The following is a 19,229-nucleotide window of genomic DNA, read 5'->3' on the forward strand; positions in this document are numbered from 1 at the left end:
GCGCCGGGGAGACTGGCGAGCTGCTGCCGGGCGGTAGCGGCAGAAGCCCCGCCTCCTCCCCCTCCTCGCTTCTCCTATTGGCTCCTTCTCTCCCCGCCCCTATTTCCTGCTCCCGTAGGAAAGGGAGCGTCTTCCTACGTTCCGTGCAGCAGCGTGAAGTTTCCGGACCGCCGTTGGTGTACGGCGCTGTCGCTCAGGTCCGGAAAGTGCTTCCTGTGCCTGCGAAGGCAGTACCGGGAAGTCTCGCTCGCGGGGACAGGCTCTGGGGCGGTGGCGGTAGGGACGGGCCCCGGCGTTCCGTGACACCCTGCCTGCTTCCCCTCGTCCACCCCCGGCCGGCGGCGACCGGCCACAGCTGCTGCGGGCCCGGGGCGTGCGGCCTGGGTGAGTCCGGCCCCGGAGACCTGCGGGGCCAGGCGAGACCGTCGAGGGAGAGAGCTAGCTCTTCACAATGCTAGTTGTGGGGGGCCTGCGTTTTCCTTCGGCGTCTGCGGGTGCAATCCTGGCATGTCCCTTCTAGCCCCTGAAGACCAGAAGCACCTGTTCCTAGGGCCTCCAGGTTTAAAGGGGAGGGGGAGGAGACGGGGAAGACAGCCTCTGCCGTGAGGGCTGCAGCGTTATTTCTCCGCCTATCCTCTGGATCTGCTGGGGCAGAATACTGAGAGCCTTGGGGATGGGAGCTTCTTAAGTCGGGTTGTTGCTTCACGTTTTCAACATCTGCCCCCGCCCCATCCTGGCCCCCAATTGTTATTCCTTTTAGGATCGTTTCGTAATTGGACTTCTCCGAATCTCATCCTTACTAACCTTATGCACTACACCCCGAACCTCCGTAAATTAAAAAATAGGGACCACCTTGGGATATTTTTGTTTTGTTTCGTTTTACCTGCCACTTTGCTGAGGTCGCCTTTCTTTGCAGTATACCCACTTTTCAAGGCTCTTCCTTATTATTTTCCACGCCAGCTTCCAGATTATTTCCCCTTGCGTTACATGGTCTTCCCATCCAGAGTGTTCACATTATGACTTTTGCATCTCCTTCCATGTCACAGTTTATTAGTTGCTTCATTGGCTTCTTCCAGGAGATCTGGAAATTTCTACAAGGTGTCACTGAGATCCAGACAACCTCTGCACCTGTCCTTTGCCAGTGTTGTTCCCAGTCCCATCCCTTTGCTGTAGAATAAGCAGTACCGTCTCAAGTGCCAAAGGCTTTTAAGGTAGCAGGTGGCAAGAATTTCTGGCACGGTTTCCATACGGTAGTTTTTTTGGGACAGAATTGCAACAACATAAGCTGGGCTGTCCATTATGATAGCCAGTAGCCATATGTGGCTTCTGAGCATTTGAAATAGGCTAGCCTGAACGGAGATGTGCTGTGAGTGTACAATACATTTCAGATAATGAAGACTTAGTTCAAAAAAGTGAAATACCTCATTAACAATTTACATTAATGTCGAGGTGATAATATTTTGGACATATTGGTTAAATAGAATATTATTAAAATTAATTCCACCTGTTTCTTTTTGTTTTTTAATATGAGTAGAAAACTTAAAATTCTTTATGTGGTTCATGTTCTATTTCTCTTGGACCCACACTGTGATTTAGAGCTTTCTAACTCATTTCTAGTTCCCCTTAATTCTCCATATTCAAAGACCACAGCCAATTCTCTGGAGCCTCTGGCGATGTTAAAGGAAATGGCCCTTTTAGGGTTCTAATCTAGATTGTTTGGTGCAAAGCAAAGGCCTCCATGTCTCCAGATAGTGTGTTTTGGCCGTCTCTTTATTTTTCACCTCTAAATTCCCTAGAACTAGTTTTTCTTTCTCTGAACTTGGCCCTTATCACTTAAATCCTATCTGGAAAATGTCTGTTTAAATAATTCTAAAACTTCTATCTCTTGTAGACATTTATCATTTTTGGTGACCTTTCCAAATCATCTATTCAATACCCCTTCTTCCTTCAGTACCTAAATGTGAGAAGCTTCATGATTTTTTTTTTTTTATTAACTTTTCAGTTAAAATTATTTGGTTATCAGGTGGTGACGGCTTCTCACTTTCCACAAAAATTGTGTTTGAGTTCTGTATGATATACAGGTGAAGATTACCCCTTAAAAGAAACTTTTGATACGTGATTTTGGAAATGAGAAATTATCTTTAAAATATAATGGCAATTTTGTTTGGAGTAAGTGTGTTTTTATATAATTGGTTTTCTTTTTTTTTCTCTAGATTTAAAATTTTTTCTTTTATTTTTAAAAAATTTTTTAAAGGTTTTATTTATTTTTGAGAGAGAGAGAGAGAGAGGCAGAGTGTGAGCGGGGGAAGGGAGAGAGAGAGAGGGAGACACAGAATCTGAAGCTGAGCTGTCAGCTTGGAGCTCGATACCGGGCTTGAACTCATGAACCATGACCTGAGCTGAAGTCGGTTGCTTAACCTACTGATCCACCCAGGTGCCCCTAAATTTTCCATTTTAGAGAGAGCATGCACGAGCAGGGAAGAAGGACAGAGGGAGAGAGAGACAGAGAGAGACAGGGAATCTTAAGCAGGATCCGTGCTCAGTGCAGGGCCCGATGTGCGGCTCAGTCCCACAACTCTGGGATCATGACCTGAGCTGAAATCAAGAGTCAGGTGTTTAACCGACTGAGCCACCCAGGCGCCCCTATATAATTGCTTTTCTAAAGTTAGGGCATGGTAGGATTCGTAGACTGATTCTCAGCTGAAAGATGCAGTAGAAACGTGCTCTCCTAGAGGTTTTCACTCATTGTTTTTCCCTTCTAGATATTCCTTTAAATAATACATTTTATATTAATTGTGGAAAAGTGTGAAAGCATAGCTATTTATATAACTGGCATATTATTTTAATCATTTCCCAGGAATTCAGAAATTAGATGTTAGCAGTTAGAGAGAAATTAGAGAGAGTTGTATTTATCGTATATGTAAGTCAGCAGTTATTTTTCTTCATGTCAAAAATCGCTCATGAAACTGATTTTAATTTGATCACCTTCCTGCTTTCTTTGTCTGCTCATCCCAAAGTTCCGTGTGCATTTTGAGATGTTACTGAAAACACCGATTTGTCATGAAGTTGACTACAACCTTGGTAATAGGAAAGATTTTCTAAAAAATATGGTACCACTCATTCAGGAATTGAAGTTTTCCCTTTTGTTCTCCTATTTGGTATTTGCTTGACAGTTTGCAGACACTTGAAAAGACTCAAAGTCTTTGGCCTTTTTGTAACATTTTTTAAATGGTGGAGGCTCCTATATTAGATATGGGTGTGGTCTTTTAAAACATTTTGAGTGTATTTACATTTGTATTTCAGATTTTTTGTGACACCTTGAACATGAGCCCCACACAGTGGGACTTCCCTGTGGAATTATGTTGTCGGCCTATGGCTTTCGTTACTCTTACGGGCCTGGATGTGGTTTATAATGCTGTCCATCGAGCTGTCTGGGACGCTTTCTGTGCCAACCGGAGGGCTGATCGGGTACCGATTTCTTTCAAGGTGCTCCCTGGTGACCATGAGTATCCCAAATGTAGACCTAAGGTAATGACGTTATGATTGAGTGAGGGCTTTCCTTCTCTCCCTCCCTTCCTCTGTGTGTGTGTGTGTGTGTGTGTATCTTTTTTTTGTTCCTGATGTCTGTGCTGGAAAAGCGATGGTTATAGTGATGCGTTAAGAAAACCCAAGTCTTTTTGTATGTATTACATTATAGGTATATTTAATGATTTTTTTTTTTTAACCCCAGGGGAATAATTACGTTATCATTATTAAGCTTTCTATCCTCGTTTTTTTTTGTTTGTTTTGTTTTTGTTTCTACTTGCTTAAAATCACCCCTAGTCTCCATAAAGTCCTCTCTAAAAGTAAGGTCTCACATTCTCCATTTATCATTACCTGTTATCATTATAGAATCCATGGCTTTCACAGTTTGGTTCAATTTCACACACATATTTTTTGAGCACTTGCTTTGTATAGGAACTATACAATAGGCTGGTGACAGAAATTTAAATAAGACATAAAGACATACTTCTGTCCCTGGAGACTTCTACATAAAATAAAACAATTTATATAGTATGGAGTGAGAAAAGGCATTAAGTTCAAAACTGACTTTTAGGTTGAACATCGTAGTGGAGACTCTGATTGACCTAGAAAAATAATGGGATGATGTTAATAATGGCAGCTAATAAAAGTGCTTACAGTGTCAATTTACTTTTTAGAGAAAATCATATATATTCACCTGTTATTATAATCTCATGAGTTGGTCTGGTCTGAAAGTCAGTTAACAAGACATCAGAATAAACCACCTGCTCTGCGTGTGTGTGTGTGTGTGTGTGTGTGTGTGTGTGTGTGTTTGCCCTGGAGCAGTGTTTCTGACAGACTGGTCTATGGACCAAATATATCATCATCACTTGGGGGTGTTGATTAAAACACGAATGTAAGACCTCCTTGGTGAAACTGTGGATCTGGTCGCCAGTCGATTCTTTTGCTTATGTGTAGGAGAAGAGTGGAGACACCGTTTTACGTTCCGGGCTGTAGAAGCCATGAGCTGTCTCTGGACTCATGCAAGTCACAGCACCCCGGCGCTCACACGTTTGTTCGTAGTTGGTGTTTGTGTCCAGGAGGGCCGGTGCCCAGCACAGCTGTCCCCCATTTGTCCTGGATCCATTCTCCAGGGCAGGGAGCTTTTCATTTGCCCGTTCCTTGTTCCTTCCTGAGTCCCTAAGCTTTTTGTGTTGGGTTTCCTTACTGTCCTCATCTTTCCTCACTTGAAGTGGATGTTGGATCAGCCTGAGTGGAGCAGTCTGAGTCGGCGCGGGTCCTTTGGAAGTCATTGGAGGCTTCCACGAGTTTCCTCAGGGCTAATGTTCACATCTACCACCTCTTTCCCGTGATGTGGCACTTAGCGCTGACCCCCGAGTGACTGCCATGACATTTCTGTATTTAAGAGTTGTCCTGCGTTTCTTTCGTCATGCACAGCAAGGCGAAGTGCCATCCTGGTAATATGTCTTTGAAACAAGCAGATCCAGGGTTGAGATTCTACCTCCGCTGCCTGTTAGCTCTTATTTTATCTCTGTAAACCTGAGCTTCCTCATCTTAAAAATGTGTCGTGTGTATGTTGAATGAGATGAAGGCACGTAAAGTGCCCGTCACTCAGTAACAGGGGCTTCTGCTGCTACTTTATCAAAGAAGTCTCTTCAGCTTTTGCCCCTGTTCGCAGAGGACTTCCTACGAATGGTACATTCCTAAGGGGATCTTAAAGACGGGCTGGATGAACAAACATCTGAATCTGGTGCCGGCCCTGGTGGTCGTGTTCTATGAACTGGACTGGGACGAGCCTCAGTGGAAAGAAAAGCAGTCCGAGTGCGCCACCAGAGTGGAAATTGTCAGGTATGGGTTTCCCCGTTTTCCAGACTGACCACGTTAGCTGCACACGTCTGTTATTTACCAGCACTTACGAAGGCAGCCGAGCGAGAGCTGTTCAGGCTGCGCTGCCCTCCAGTGAAACTTGTCCGGTTCCTAACGGGCAGCTTCACATTAACTTGTACAAGGCTAAGCTGTGTGGAGAAATTTAGAAGACACATTAGTCCGAATTTCCAAATGCTTTCCTCTTGCTTGTATAATATTTTGGGGAGAGAAAACCTAATTTGCTATTTAGTCTCACAAGACACTTGTTTTATCACCACTGCTGTTTTAAAATACTTCTTTTGGATGACCAGTCTGTGATGTATCGCTATAAAGAGAGAAGTTGTGTTATGACTTTTACACGAAAGTGTTTATTCAACTTCGCTTTTGAAGCAGATTTTTGTTAGGATTAGAAGCTCGATACAAGAGTATACTTTTAAAACCTCAATCATTGTAGCATAGAGGTTTCTTTGTGTGCAGGAAAAGATTTCCTCTAATCTGGGGTGTTTTTAGTTGAAATTTATCTTCCTTCACCTGAATCATCAAGCTTGTACTTTATGTAAAGTCTTGAATACATTGTTTAAAAGTTAAAAGTTATGTTTAGTTAACTTTATTATTTTTCCATTGCAGGCAAAGTTTACAAGGGAGAAACACAAAAGTTGCAGTGGTTCTGATTCAGAAGAAAACTCCATTGCCCCCAGGTAACAAAAGATTAATTAATAACGAATTAATTGCTTTATGTTTCCCATCCATGTTATCAGGAGGTGTAGTTTTTGATGTTAAAATCTTTTATGCGTTCAGTTACGGGAAAGATGGTGTGTTCACTTTAAAAGGTACAAATAATGCATGAACAAATGCTTATTGTAAAAAGAATTAAAATATATTAAAATGTTTTTAAAAATTGATGTTAAAATGTTAAATATTAAAATATTCTCCCCCAGCCCCAGTTCACTTACTTCACCATGTAGGCATATATCTATCAACTGATGAAACAGTTATTCACTTGATCTTTGAAAAAAGAATGTTATCTGAGGTCTGTTTGAAGTTATATTCTTTATGTAATTTTTTTTCTTAACATGCAATGGGACAAAGAAAAATGCCATAGGATTTCTAATTTCTTATAAGAAAATGTCTTAGTTTCAAATGCTTATTTCTTCTACCTTCTAAGACTTTGAGAGGCCAGAATGTTTTTTGTTTCTCTTTTGAAACTTGTGGCATTTTGGAAACCACTTTCCTGGATTATTGCTTCCATTTTTAGTTGCGGTTTTTGAAATAGTTATGTGGCATCTCTGTTGGCATAACTTGGCCTGTCTATCTTGGCTCCGTAGAAAATTCCACAGGGTTTTCCTAACAGATATGTACTGTGTAACTTCTGAGGACCCCAGAGAGCCCTCAAGGATCCCAGGAGACCACATGGCATGGTGAAAGGGGGTTTGAGTTTTTCTTCCTAATTCTGTTGTTTAGATTTGGGGAGCCGTTCATTTAGAAAAAACGCACCAATCATTTTATATCTCTATCTTTATGGGATTTGTTAACAGGAGAAGATGTCACGGCGTCAGAAAGGGCTGCGGCTTTATGTAATGCGTGTGAACTCTCAGGAAAATCTCTGTTTGTGCTGCCCCACACTGACCACCTGGTGGGTTATATTATAAGGTAAATCAAGATCTTAAAATGTTTCTTCTTTAGATTGTTCATGAAGCATTGAAAAATTGGTTGTGTAGATTCATTTAATTAACAAAAACACGTGTTCATGGGAAAAAATATAAACGGTGCACAAGCTATAAGGTGAAAAGAAAAGTCCCCATTATTAACGTTTTCCAGTTCCTTAATATAACAACTACAACAGCTTCTTAAGTTTGTGTCCAAACATGGCTTTTAATATGAAAATAGATGTAATTGTACAACACATGCTGAACTGCCACTTAACGTTACCTCATTGACACCATATATACATCTAGGTCAACTGCAGTTTTTTGTTTTAATTTTTTTTAATGTTTTATTTATTCTTGAGAGAGAGAGTGTGTGTGAGCAGGGGAGGGGCAGAGAGAGAGGGGGAGGCACTGAATCTGAAGCAGGATCCAGACTCTGAGCTGTCAGCACAGAGCCCGACGCGGGGCTCGAACTCACAGACCGCGAGATCACGACCTGAGCCAAAGTCAGACGCTTAGCCGACTGAGCCACCCAGGCGCCCCTCTTAAATATTCTTTATAAATCCCTTGTATCTAAAACGCATATGACTTGGGGACACAGCAATATCTCACAAAATATGTGACCATTATCTGTTGTTTTCTAGCTTTCAGTGTTGCAGAGAAGTTTTATAATATTACATTTTTGGCCAGGTTGTATTTTAGACTTGAACCTTTTCACTGATTTTGACCATAAGATGATTTTCCTTTTCATTCTGTGTAAGTGTCCCTCTTAAACTCAGGAACAGTGTAGTTGATCTTTGATTATTACTTCCCTTCTGTTTGTTCCTGTGTCTCAGAAGCAAACTTCTGGAAGTGATGTCCTATAGGAAGTAATAGGTCATTCCCGTTGGTGTGTAAATGACACGACTTTAGGAAAGAGAAGTATAAATTCCACAGTAGAGAGCTTGAAAAGGCAACAAACGAAAGGATGAACTGCGAGAAAACTTAGATGCAGTCAGCAGGTAGAATCTCCGCACAGAAAGTGATAAACAGTAGGTAGCGTGGATACTCAGATCAGCGGTGCTGAGGCTGAAATTGCCATGATTGCCCAGAACGCGGAAGGAGAGGGCGGTGCGTTTTGTGTTTTCAACTGTGAACATTGACCTCTGGGGAGCAGAGGGGGGCGGATACCTAGGAAACTGGTAGCACACCCGTACTGCTTTTCCTCCACCAAGGCCCATCCCAGCCCCCCTGCTGGCCTCGGACTTCCTCTCCAGGCTTTTGACAGTTCCTGCGCGTACGGTGCAGTATTTCGCCGTTCACAGCGCTGTTTCCTGTCACCGTGCTTTCGTAGGACTCCTGCCTTCCAGCTCCCCTTTCTGGGCTCTCTTACTCCACTTCTGTGGCTGAGTTCGCATGCAGCCTCCTTTAGAAAGCCATTGTCCTCCATCCATCCTGCACCTTCATCCACTGATTCCTCACTGTGGGGATTTTGGCCTCCAGGGAACATTCGGGAATGCCTGGAGACGTGTATCAGGGCCCCTACTGAGGCTTCCTAATACTGGCATCTAGTGGGTAGAGTTCAGGGGTGCTGCACTCCACCCTTCCGTGCACAGGAAAGCCCACAACAAAGAATTACCTGGTCCAGAACACCAGTGGTGTTGAGGTTGAGAGACCCCGCCTTAACGCCCTCCTCAGCTTTCAAATTGAGTGCTGTCGTGGGTGCAAGAGAAACAGAAACTGTGGCTTCTGCCCTTAACCGCTGTGGTCTTACTGGGGATAATGCCACATTTGAGTAAGGAGAGCTGTATCGAAATTACTGATATAAAAAGCAAGTGCTCTGGATCCAGGACCTCCAAAATAGAGATGCGAGCACCAGGGGTGAGACCGTCCACTGGACGTGAGGGAAGACATTATTTACACCTTTCCTCATATTGATAGTTCATCTTAAGAGAGAGGGTAATGCTGAATATTGGTAAATCTTCATGTTCAGTGTCTGATCCAAGAGGGAGTTAGCAGAGTTCCTGGTGGCATCCTCACTCATTTGTGTGCTTTCAGAACATTTTGATGTACATATTAAGTATATAGACTACGAGATTAAGTGATTCACTTAAGTTTTTTTTAGTATTCATTTATTTACTTATTTTTTACAAATGTTTGTTTATTTTTGAGAGAGAGAGAGAGAGACACAGATAGTATGAGCAGGGGAAGGGCAGAGAGAGAGGGAGACACAGAATCTGAAGCAGGATCCAGGCTCCGAGCTGTCAGCACAGAGCCCGACGCGGGGCTCGAACCCTTGAACTCTGAGATCGTGACCTGAGCTGATGTCGGATGCTCAACCGACTGAACCACCCAGGCCCCCCTGGTTAATGTGTTTTTTTAATGTCAAAGAAACAGAATGTGTATAAAACTCCTGTGATGTGTTGAGTGATCAGGAGACTCTTGTGCTTCAGAGGTTCACTGATCATTTCAAGTGAAAATACTTAAAAGAATTGTCAAGCTTCTCATGAGTTATGCATTTTTCTTTTATAAAAATGTGTTCTAAGTCCAAAGGCCTTCGTCTTAGGACAATAGACTATCCGTGTCATGCTAACCAGCAGATTTTTTTTTTTTAATCATATTTTGTCTTTCAAAACAAAGGTTACCCATTTATAAGACTTTATAGTTCACCTTAGGTTCATATGTTCTTTCAAAGTTAGAACCTAATTTTAATTATTTTCATATTTTAACATTTTAAAAAGTGTAGTTTTAAAAATAGAAAATCTTGCCTTAAAACAGCAAATTTTTTTTTTTTTAATTTTTTTTTTCAACGTTTATTTATTTTTGGGACAGAGAGAGACAGAGCATGAACGGGGGAGGGGCAGAGGGAGAGGGAGACACAGAATCGGAAACAGGCTCCAGGCTCTGAGCCATCAGCCCAGAGCCTGACGCGGGGCTCGAACTCACAGACCGCGAGATCGTGACCTGGCTGAAGTCGGACGCTTAACCGACTGCGCCACCCAGGCGCCCCTAAAATAGCAAATTTTTAAAGTTTAGGCTTAGCCATTTTTTTTTCTTAGCATATTTTCCTCAGATGTACCTAAACTCTTTGAATACAGCTTCAAAATTGTGTTTTATTCCGAGGAGGAAAAGCCTTGAAGTCCAGCCTTTATCCGACTGTGACTTTAGCTTTCTTTCATGCCGTAGGCAGATACTTCTGACACATACTTATTTTCACAAAAGGAGCTTTGAGTTGTTTATCTGTCTGTGGTCAAATTTCCTTTGTTCTTATGTTATCCCAAAGTTAGGGAACAAAGTGGAATTTGAATCCTGTAAATGCTACTCTTCTGTCAATTGCCAGTTCTCATTTTTGGTCCTTTTTTCCATCAGTTTTCTTATCCTTTAACCTTAAATAGTAAAATCAGAAAAAATAGTCGAATGAATATTGTATATCTGTTTCTTTCACACTTCTTATAAAATTATAAAATAAAAGAGTGGATTATAAATAACTAAATGGTTTTGGGGGTCTTTACATTTTTTATTTAGAAATTAAGGATATTTTGCTTTTTATCTTTATCATGAAGTAAGCTATAGACATTATCTCTGTCATGATTTTACTTTTAGGTCTTACAAATATGACTCTTGAGAATAGTTTGGTTTAAAATAACTTTAGTGTTTGAATGTTGATTTTTTTTTAAACAGATTAGAAAATGCCTTTTATGAACATGCACAGACTTATTACTACACTGAGATCAGAAGAGTGAAATCTCATAAAGAATTTTTGAATAAGACAACACACCAGGTACATTATTTTTCCTAAAGAAGGAAATAATAGAAGCATTCATCATTGATTATTTTAGAGGAGTTTTTTAAATGTCTGTAATACTTTGATGTTTTTAAATAGCTTCTGTGCTTTTAAATTTTTTTAAAAGCTTTTAAAAACTAATTTCTCTTTCTACTTTTTGCCCTTAAAGTTCTTAGAGATTTTTATAGCTTCCTTAACTATACTTGTTTGTTGGAGTAATTCTTGATCTTTAATTTTGAATACTTTTGTGTTTCCTCTTAATAAACATTATCGTAATTTTTACATTAGAAGAGAGTATGTGTAATGATATTTTTTCTATTCTTTTTTTTCAGCTTTTATTTGTTAGACATCAGTTCAAAATAGCTTTCTTCAGTGAATTGAAACAAGATACACAAAATGCCCTGAAGTAAGTTTTTAATGGTTGTCAAACTAAATTTTTCTTATCTTTGTGTTAACAGTAACATATTAATGGCAGTGTCTGAATCTCAACAAAAGTTTAATTAATTTTAAAATGTTTATGTTGGTTAGATTCGTGTATGTAGTATTTGATTCGTTTAGAGATGAATGGAATATAATATTTTGAGATTTTAAAAGAATTTCCGTTTTATTATCAGAAGTAAATTTCATACTCTCATAAAGCTTTCTGATCTAATTTGATTAAGTTTTGTGATCTAAAGAAACATTAAAATTCTTCCCATCCTGTTGACTACTTATTTGTATAATCAGTAAAATCTTTGTGTTGACTGACTTCCACCGTTAAATATATGTTAAACATTCCTTATCTAATATGATGGATTTCTGAAGATGTATAGTGCATTTAGTTAGTTAATCTATGATTTTACTTATTTAAAAACATTTTTTTTTGGTTTATGTATTTATTTTGAGAGAGAAAGCAAGCAGGGGAGAGGCAAAGAGAAAGGGAGAGAGAATCCCAAGCAGGTTCCATGCTGTCAGCAATGAGCCTGATCTGGGACTTGAACCCACAAACTGAGACTGTGACCTGAGCTGCCCAAACTATGAGATCGTGACCTGAGCTGAAACCAAGAGTCAGACGCTTAACCGACTGAGCCACCCAGGGATCCCTATGATTTTGTTTTTAATTAAATTTTTGTTAAAGTTTATACATCTCAGCATCATTTTTCATTCGAAGGCTCTGCTTAGAGCTTTGAAGAGTAGTTGTGTATGTGTTGTTAGTGGTTATGCATTTTATTCCTTTGCTTTTACTAAGCACAATTTAGTAAAACATTTTTTTCTAACTTTAACTCAGTTTTTAAAGGTTGAGTGTGGCAGTGTAACATAGGAATAAAAACTGAAGAGAGGCTAAGTGTGCAGGGCAGAAGAATAAGAGAAACAAAAGTCAATCTACTATTCAGAGGAATATCGCAGAAACATCTTTTTTGTTATTGTTGAGGTGGGGAACACCAGATTGTGTTGTGTAAATGTCAGCAACTCCATGGGATGGTAACTGGCTTTAACGTAGTTCACTTTGTACCCATGGTACCACTTCTAGGTCTTCTCAAAGGTAATTCTGGAAAGACAAATTTTACCAGGGGAAGTTAGGAGCAAAGAGTTGTCTTTGGAGAAGCCTGGAGATTTTCTCATCCCCTTCCATCCTCAGGGGAGGCATTCTTCTAGCAGGCTCTCCTGTCTCAGCCCACTCCCCCTTCTCCAGCCGGTGCCCGAGATCGGCAGTGGTCACTGAACTTGTAGACATACTTGGGTTTAAAAGCTGTTGACCTGTGCCCTGTCTCGATTAGCACCTTCTGTGCTGTTACAGTTTCTGTTCATTGGAGAAGCTCATAATGGTGCTTTTAAAAAAAAGCTTATTTCTTTTTAACAGAATGCTGACTTTTTAACGTAATTCTGGACAGTTGTCCACTTTCGTTTTCAACTTACTTTCTATCAGTTATTGACAGACGTTAATGACAGAACAATGCACTTGCAATGGTTCTGTTCTTAGTGAAAAGTCATTGATTCCTCCCACATACTATTAATCAACATCATTTTTCAGAAGGATACGTATAAGTTATTCCTACACTGTTCAGTGCTAAGAAATGTTGAGTAACGATTGTTTCCTTTTTCTAATAATTTGTTCTTGGGAATCTTTTCTTGAGATTTACTTATATCATAATTAACCATATTCCCCATGTTTGCATTAGGAATTATAGGACCGCCTATAATCTTGTGCATGAATTGAGAGCCCATGAAACTAATATTCTGGAAATTAAGACAATGGCAGGATTTATAAACTACAAGGTAATGGTTCTATTTCCAAATGAAGAAAACGTGTCTTTAAATATTAGATTGTCTTTTTGAAATTTGAAAATCCATATTAGTTACTTGCTCTGAAAGTGAGTATTTGATTAATTAGGCTCTCCTCTTGCGATGGTTCTGTGGCAGAACCGGCTATAATGCTTGCTTTCGAGTTTATGGGTCCCAGAGTTCTCCCTTAGGGCAGTTTTATTTTCGTAAGACTCCTTTAGGAGGGGTTTTTGTTTTTGTTTTTGTTTTTGAGTTTATTTATTTGTTTTGAGAGAGACAGAGCATAAATGGGGGAGGGACAGAGAGAGAGGGGAGAGAGAAAGAATCCTAAGCAGGCTCCACGCTGTCAGCACAGAGCCCGATTTGGGGCTCAAACTCACAAACCATGAGATCATGACCTGAGCCGAAACGGAAGTCAGACGCTTAACTGACTGAGCCACCCAGGGGCCCCGAGGGGCTTCTGTTTTTCAGTGGGAATAGGAGGGAGGGAGAGAGAAGAAAGCTGCCTGTATTCGTGAATTTTTAAAGGTGCAGCACATTCAAACTTTGTAAGCCTCCCTTGGTTTAATGGCACAGCCATAGAAAAGGCATATCTGTTCACCTCGGAGGAAACTTTTATACCTGTTATTTGAGCATTTTCAGATTGTATGTGGTAGAAATAGATGCCTGCAGAAGGCAAGCGAGGGGTTTTGTTTTGCTTTTAATCTTTCCACATTCATGTTTTAAAGACGGCTAACACCGGGATGGTGATGTGAGGGCGGGTAGACACTTTGATTCCTTGTGTAAATGTAAATTGGTACAACATCTATAGAGAACGTTTTTGCAATAACTATATACATTGAAAGGGGGTGTTTCCTTTAACCTAGCAATTCCATGTCAGGAAATTTATCTGATGTATGTGCTAATAATAAGACTTGTAAGTCATGCATGTGAGGATATTTATTGCACCTTGTGATAGGAGGAGATTGGGAGCAACCCAGCAATAAGTGACTGGTTAATGTAACTTATAACTCCAGACAAGGGAATATTCTACAACTATTAAGAATGAGACAGCTCCACTTGTTGATATGGAATATTAGGTAAAAAAAAAAAAAAAAAAGAAGTGAGTCACTAAACATATTTATTGTGAAACTATTTGTTAAAAATGATAAGTTATATATAAATGACCACACACTTATCTGTGCAGAGACTATATTCTGAAACATACTGGGAGCTGGCTGCCTTGGAACAGGAAATTGGATGGCTGAGGGGCAGGGATGGATGAGAGACTTAACTTTTCATGTATTCCTCGTACCTTACAAATAAAACTGATGATAAGCATATGGAAATAAATTTAGGCCGTGTTTCTTCTGTTTTTCCTTTTACCTTATGTCGATGTAGATTATTACTGTTTTGAAATAGCATTCCAAATAAAAAGCTTTCAAGAATTTCTGTAATCCTTATTTGATATGGAGGCCATTGTGCTGTAATTGTGGTACAGAAAAATCTTTATAGCTTTCTGACAGTTATAGTCTGTGCTTGGGGAGGTAGTATTTAATTTTCACCAATCTTTGTGTTCTTCATTGAGTATAATTTTTGTGTATTCTACACTTTTTTTGTTTTTAATGTTTATTTATTTTGAGAGAGAGAGATAGGGCGTGAGCAAGGAGGAGCAGAGAGAGAGGGAGGCACGGAATCTGAAGCAGGCTCCAGGCTCTGAGCTGTCAGCACAGAGCCCGACACGGGTCTCGAACCCACAAACTGTGAGATCATGACCTGAGTCAAGTCGGATGCTTAACTGAGCCACCCAGGCGCCCCTATTCTATACTTTTAAGAAGGTTTTCTAAGGTATACGGTGCAAATATGGAATAATTTTATTTCATTTATCAAGGAGATATAACCTCTGGTTTTAGCATAACGATTCTAATAGCGAAAATCAATTCCGTTGCCAAGAACCTGAGAGGAAATTTCATAGTCTTTTTACAGAGCGTCTCACGTTTTACATATTTTTAAATGAATACACCTTTTGACCTTATTTTCTTCTTTATTATGGGGTTGATTCCACATTTTGCAGATCTGCAGGCTGTGTTTTCAGCACAACACCCCACTGGACGCAATCGCTCAGTTCCGAAAGCACATAGACTTGTGTAAGAAAAAAATCGGAAGCGCAGAGTTGTCTTTTGAGCATGCCGCATGGATGTCTAAACAGTATGTTTTAAATTGTACTTTTGGAATTTTTTTTTTTCTTTCAATACTTGGGATTTGAAGGAATGGAATTAGCATGGACTCTAAGTTCTACATGGAGCTAAGCTTTTTGTCAGTAAGTGGGCTTTTAGAGATCTAGCATAAGTATGTTTCCAGTAATGGTAGATATTGATTCATAGAATTCCTTAGTGGAAATCACTTAATTCATGGTACCATCTCTCTCATTCAACGTGTATTTAACGGAGTTTCTGCCACATGTCTAGGTACTGAGCCTATAGCAGGGAATAAAACAAAAGCCCTCCTGGCCTGGACCTTGCTATTTGAGAATGATGTTTAACAATCCCCAAGTGAAATTGTTCCCAGAAACATGGATGTTTCTGACTGGTGGGAACTATGTTGACATAACACTTTGATGGTATATTTATCAAGGTTTGCCAGTACAGAAGAGTTGACTTAAACGCAGAATTTATCTATAGCCTATAATTAGTGTGTGTTCGTATTTACAAAGAAACCCCCAAAATTTGCAGTTCCTCATTAGCATTATTTTAACACAGTCTGCTGAAGTTATGGTTTGAGAATGAATAATTATTAGAAGTAAGCTTCTTTTTCTTTCCTTTTTCTTTTTCATCTTTTTTTTCCTTGATTTTTTTTTTTCTTTAAGATTCCAGGCCTTTGGAGATTTATTTGATGAAGCTATTAAGTTAGGGTTGACAGCTATTCAAACTCAGAATCCTGGTTTCTATTACCAGCAGGCAGCATACTATGCCCAGGAGCGGAAGCAACTTGCAAAAACCCTCTGTAACCATGAGGTAAGTTACCAACTCCTGGCTTACGTGGCATTTAGGAAGTGGATTAACCTTCTCTTGAAGGAAGAGAAGACTGATTAATGTTGATCATTTTCTTCCAAGCCTTTGAATACCATCAGCTTTTATCTTTAATAGTTTTAGGGATTATGATTATTTTCAGTTTTAGCCTGAAAATAATTTTCACCTGTGGATTAAGCAGAAGTTTTTCTGGTGAAGAACCAGTTTATGATTGACAATAAGTTAGTGATTTAGACAAGAGCAAATTACTTTCAAATAAAAGTCACAGTTTAAAAAAAAAAAAAGTCACAGTTTAGTCTGTGCCGTAACATAACTCCATCTTGTTTCCACTGATCACGGCTGTAGGAGTTTGAAGGACTTTGGAGGAATGTGCTTTATTTTGACCCACCAGAGAGGATAACGTTGGACTTCTTTCTCTTCCTGGGGTTTTTCTCTGTGGAAAACTCTTAAGAATCTGTGGCAGAATTTCAATTGCAGTTTCTTAACATTTCATTTTGCCTTTCTCGTGGGTGATTATAGTTAGATATCAGTTTCCCCAGAAGCACTTTTAAAATAACGTGGTGCGTACATGTATAAATACATCTACATTTGTATAGTTGTATCAGTTTTTGTCCTTTAAAATCTGCAGTTTTCTTCTCTGAAGACAGATGAATATTATCAACAGTACTACTTAAAAAACTAGTCCAAAAACAGTTTGCATATTAGTACTTAAAAGGTTGGATTTTTTTTTTCCCTTAAACCGTGATATAACCAAACTATTTTCTACCATGTTATTTGCATATGATTTTCATTTTCAGGAAGTCTAAGGCAGATAAGGGATCCTAAGAGATAAATACTAAGATTTAATTATAAAGTTCTTCGGACAGACTTATTGATTATAATGTAAAATATAAATAACAAAATGAACGATAGGGAATTTGTTAAAATGTAACAGCAGGCAGCCATGAAAAATAATGTTTTAGAAGAATAGTTAATGATGTGAAATTTACAGAATGTATTTAAAGGAAAAAAGCAGGTTGAAAAATTATTCCAGTTAATAACAAATAAATGTTTGTGTACAAAATCTGGAAGACTAATGTATACGTTGTCAACAGTGGTAATAGGTTTATAAGTAATTTAAATTTTTATTCATTTCCTTTCGGATGTTTTCTGTATTTTTCAACAATGTACTTGCATTATATGTCTGTGCCGTTTCAGAGGGAAAAAATTATAAAAAAGAAAAAAGTATAAATTTGTAAATTCTGGTGCCAAAAATATCCCTCCCCAGACAATACCAGGATTGAATACACAAGTGATAAGGAAGGAAAATAGTGTCTTCTTTTTAAAATTCCTTGTCACATTACTGTATTTTCATTTGCACAAAAAGCACTTATATGTGTGGAATAAACATCAAGCATAATTTGTAACACATTTTTATTGGTTTATTTTAGCAAAGATGAAAAGGAAATGTAGAAGAGTTAGCTACTATGAAATCATTTGTCACGATCAGACTGATTTATTCAATTTAATTTTTATGATCCTGCCTAAATATTAAGTGAACCATTTATTTCAATTTTTGTGAAAATTTAGTGTATGTTGAAGTATTCACAACTATGATATCTGAACATGTATTTGGTATTTGTATTTTTGGAAATGTTTTTATTCTGTCAAAGACTGAAGAGAGTTGGTTTGCGAGAGGCTACATAAACTCTTATTTAGGGTTGTGTTTTACTTTACAGGCTTCTGTGATGTATCCCAATCCTGATCCGTTAGAAACACAAACAGGTGTTCTTGACTTTTATGGACAGAGATCATGGCGACAAGGAGTACTAAGTAAATAATTTTTCCCTCCTTTCTTTTCTCTCAACCTCAAAAGGCACAGATTGCTATCACAGTTTTTCCATTGGCTATATAGGCCATAACACATTATGTTGAGGTAAAAATGTGTTTTTTAAAGCATCTTCTTAAAGATTTTCAGTTCTTTGGTTTAGAATGTTTTATTTATATCACTACATCTTAGAATAACTTCTAATTAAAGATGTGAGTATGATTAAAACATTCGGACATCTCTTAAAGTCACAATTAATAAGCCACTTTAGGCTATTTAAATATTTTAATTCCAGTTAACTTTAATGATTTATTAGATTTGATATTTTAAAACAGTATTAACTTGTATCTCCTTAAAAATTTCTCTGTATCTTTTTTGCGTTTGATAGATACTTAATTTAGCAATTTTTGTGGCAATCACACTTAAGCAATTATATACCTTAACCTCCAGAAAGTATATTCTGTATTGAGAATGATAATTGATATTATTCATCAGGTGGTTGATATCGCTAGGCAAGAGAATGCTGAATTCAGTAATGTTCTCTTCAGAACAGAGATCACAGAGAAGTTCCCATGCTCATAAAGCTGTCTCTTAGGATCTTTAAAATTCTAGAATGTCTAAGAATCTTAAATACGTTATTTTAAAGTAAAGGATTCAAGGAGTGTACACATCCAATGTGCCTACGAAGGATTTATGTTAAATGAGCTATCCAAAATGGGTTGCGTCTTATCTTACACAGGTTTTGATCTTTCTGATCCTGAAAAAGAGAAGGTGGGAATTCTTGCCATTCAGCTGAAGGAGAGAAGTGTTGTTCACTCTGTAAGTTTTTTGTTTCCCAATCTAAACTATGTTTTGGAATAGTCGAGGAAAACATGAGATTCTTTTTATTGGAATGTTTCACACTTTTCTCTCTTCTAACAGGAAATAATAATAACTCTTCTGAGCAATGCTGTTGCACAATTTAAGAAATATAAATGTCCAAGAATGAAAAGTCATCTAAGTATGTATCCATAATATGCCACAGTTTCATGCAGCTTTGAATAACTTAAAATTATGCACATACAAATCTTATTTCCTTTACAGTGGTTCAAATGGGAGAGGAGTATTATTATGCAAAGGATTATACCAAAGCTTTGAAGTGAGTCCTGTTCCCTATTTATTTTTCTAAGTAATCCGATTACCTTACAGCAAAATTAGAAGAGAAATTTGTTTTGAAGGATTGATTATTTCCATGTTTCTATTTCTATTAAACTCCATTTCTGCGGTATTTTTTTCAAGTACTATCTGTTGGTACAATCATTCTCAAAGTCTTAGGAAACCTCACGTTTAGCTAAATGTGAAAATGCCTGTTAAAC

General features: G+C 38.6%; 1 protein-coding gene across 2 annotated transcripts in view; it reads left to right on the forward strand.

The window, feature by feature from the left end:
* Positions 1-136: 136 nt before the first annotated feature.
* The window catches only part of TRAPPC11 (trafficking protein particle complex 11), a 46,872-nt gene continuing 27,779 nt past the window's right edge, over positions 137-19,229 (forward strand). The window contains exons 1-14 of one of the 2 annotated variants that reach the window (XM_030312101.1): positions 137-197; positions 3,304-3,528; positions 5,201-5,370; positions 6,016-6,086; positions 6,924-7,038; positions 10,695-10,794; positions 11,130-11,203; positions 12,957-13,053; positions 15,113-15,246; positions 15,905-16,052; positions 17,786-17,879; positions 18,614-18,693; positions 18,796-18,874; positions 18,958-19,012. In XM_030312101.1, the coding sequence (XP_030167961.1) occupies positions 3,325-3,528; positions 5,201-5,370; positions 6,016-6,086; positions 6,924-7,038; positions 10,695-10,794; positions 11,130-11,203; positions 12,957-13,053; positions 15,113-15,246; positions 15,905-16,052; positions 17,786-17,879; positions 18,614-18,693; positions 18,796-18,874; positions 18,958-19,012 (1,421 nt within the window). In that variant the 5' untranslated portion in view covers positions 137-197; positions 3,304-3,324. Of the gene's footprint in view, positions 198-222; positions 385-3,303; positions 3,529-5,200; positions 5,371-6,015; positions 6,087-6,923; positions 7,039-10,694; positions 10,795-11,129; positions 11,204-12,956; positions 13,054-15,112; positions 15,247-15,904; positions 16,053-17,785; positions 17,880-18,613; positions 18,694-18,795; positions 18,875-18,957; positions 19,013-19,229 lie in introns of those variants that run through there. The other variant, XM_030312100.1, reaches the window with a different exon arrangement.

The sequence above is a fragment of the Lynx canadensis genome, chromosome B1 (genome assembly GCF_007474595.2).
Source record: "Lynx canadensis isolate LIC74 chromosome B1, mLynCan4.pri.v2, whole genome shotgun sequence".
In the NCBI taxonomy this organism is placed as follows: Eukaryota; Metazoa; Chordata; class Mammalia; order Carnivora; family Felidae; genus Lynx; species Lynx canadensis.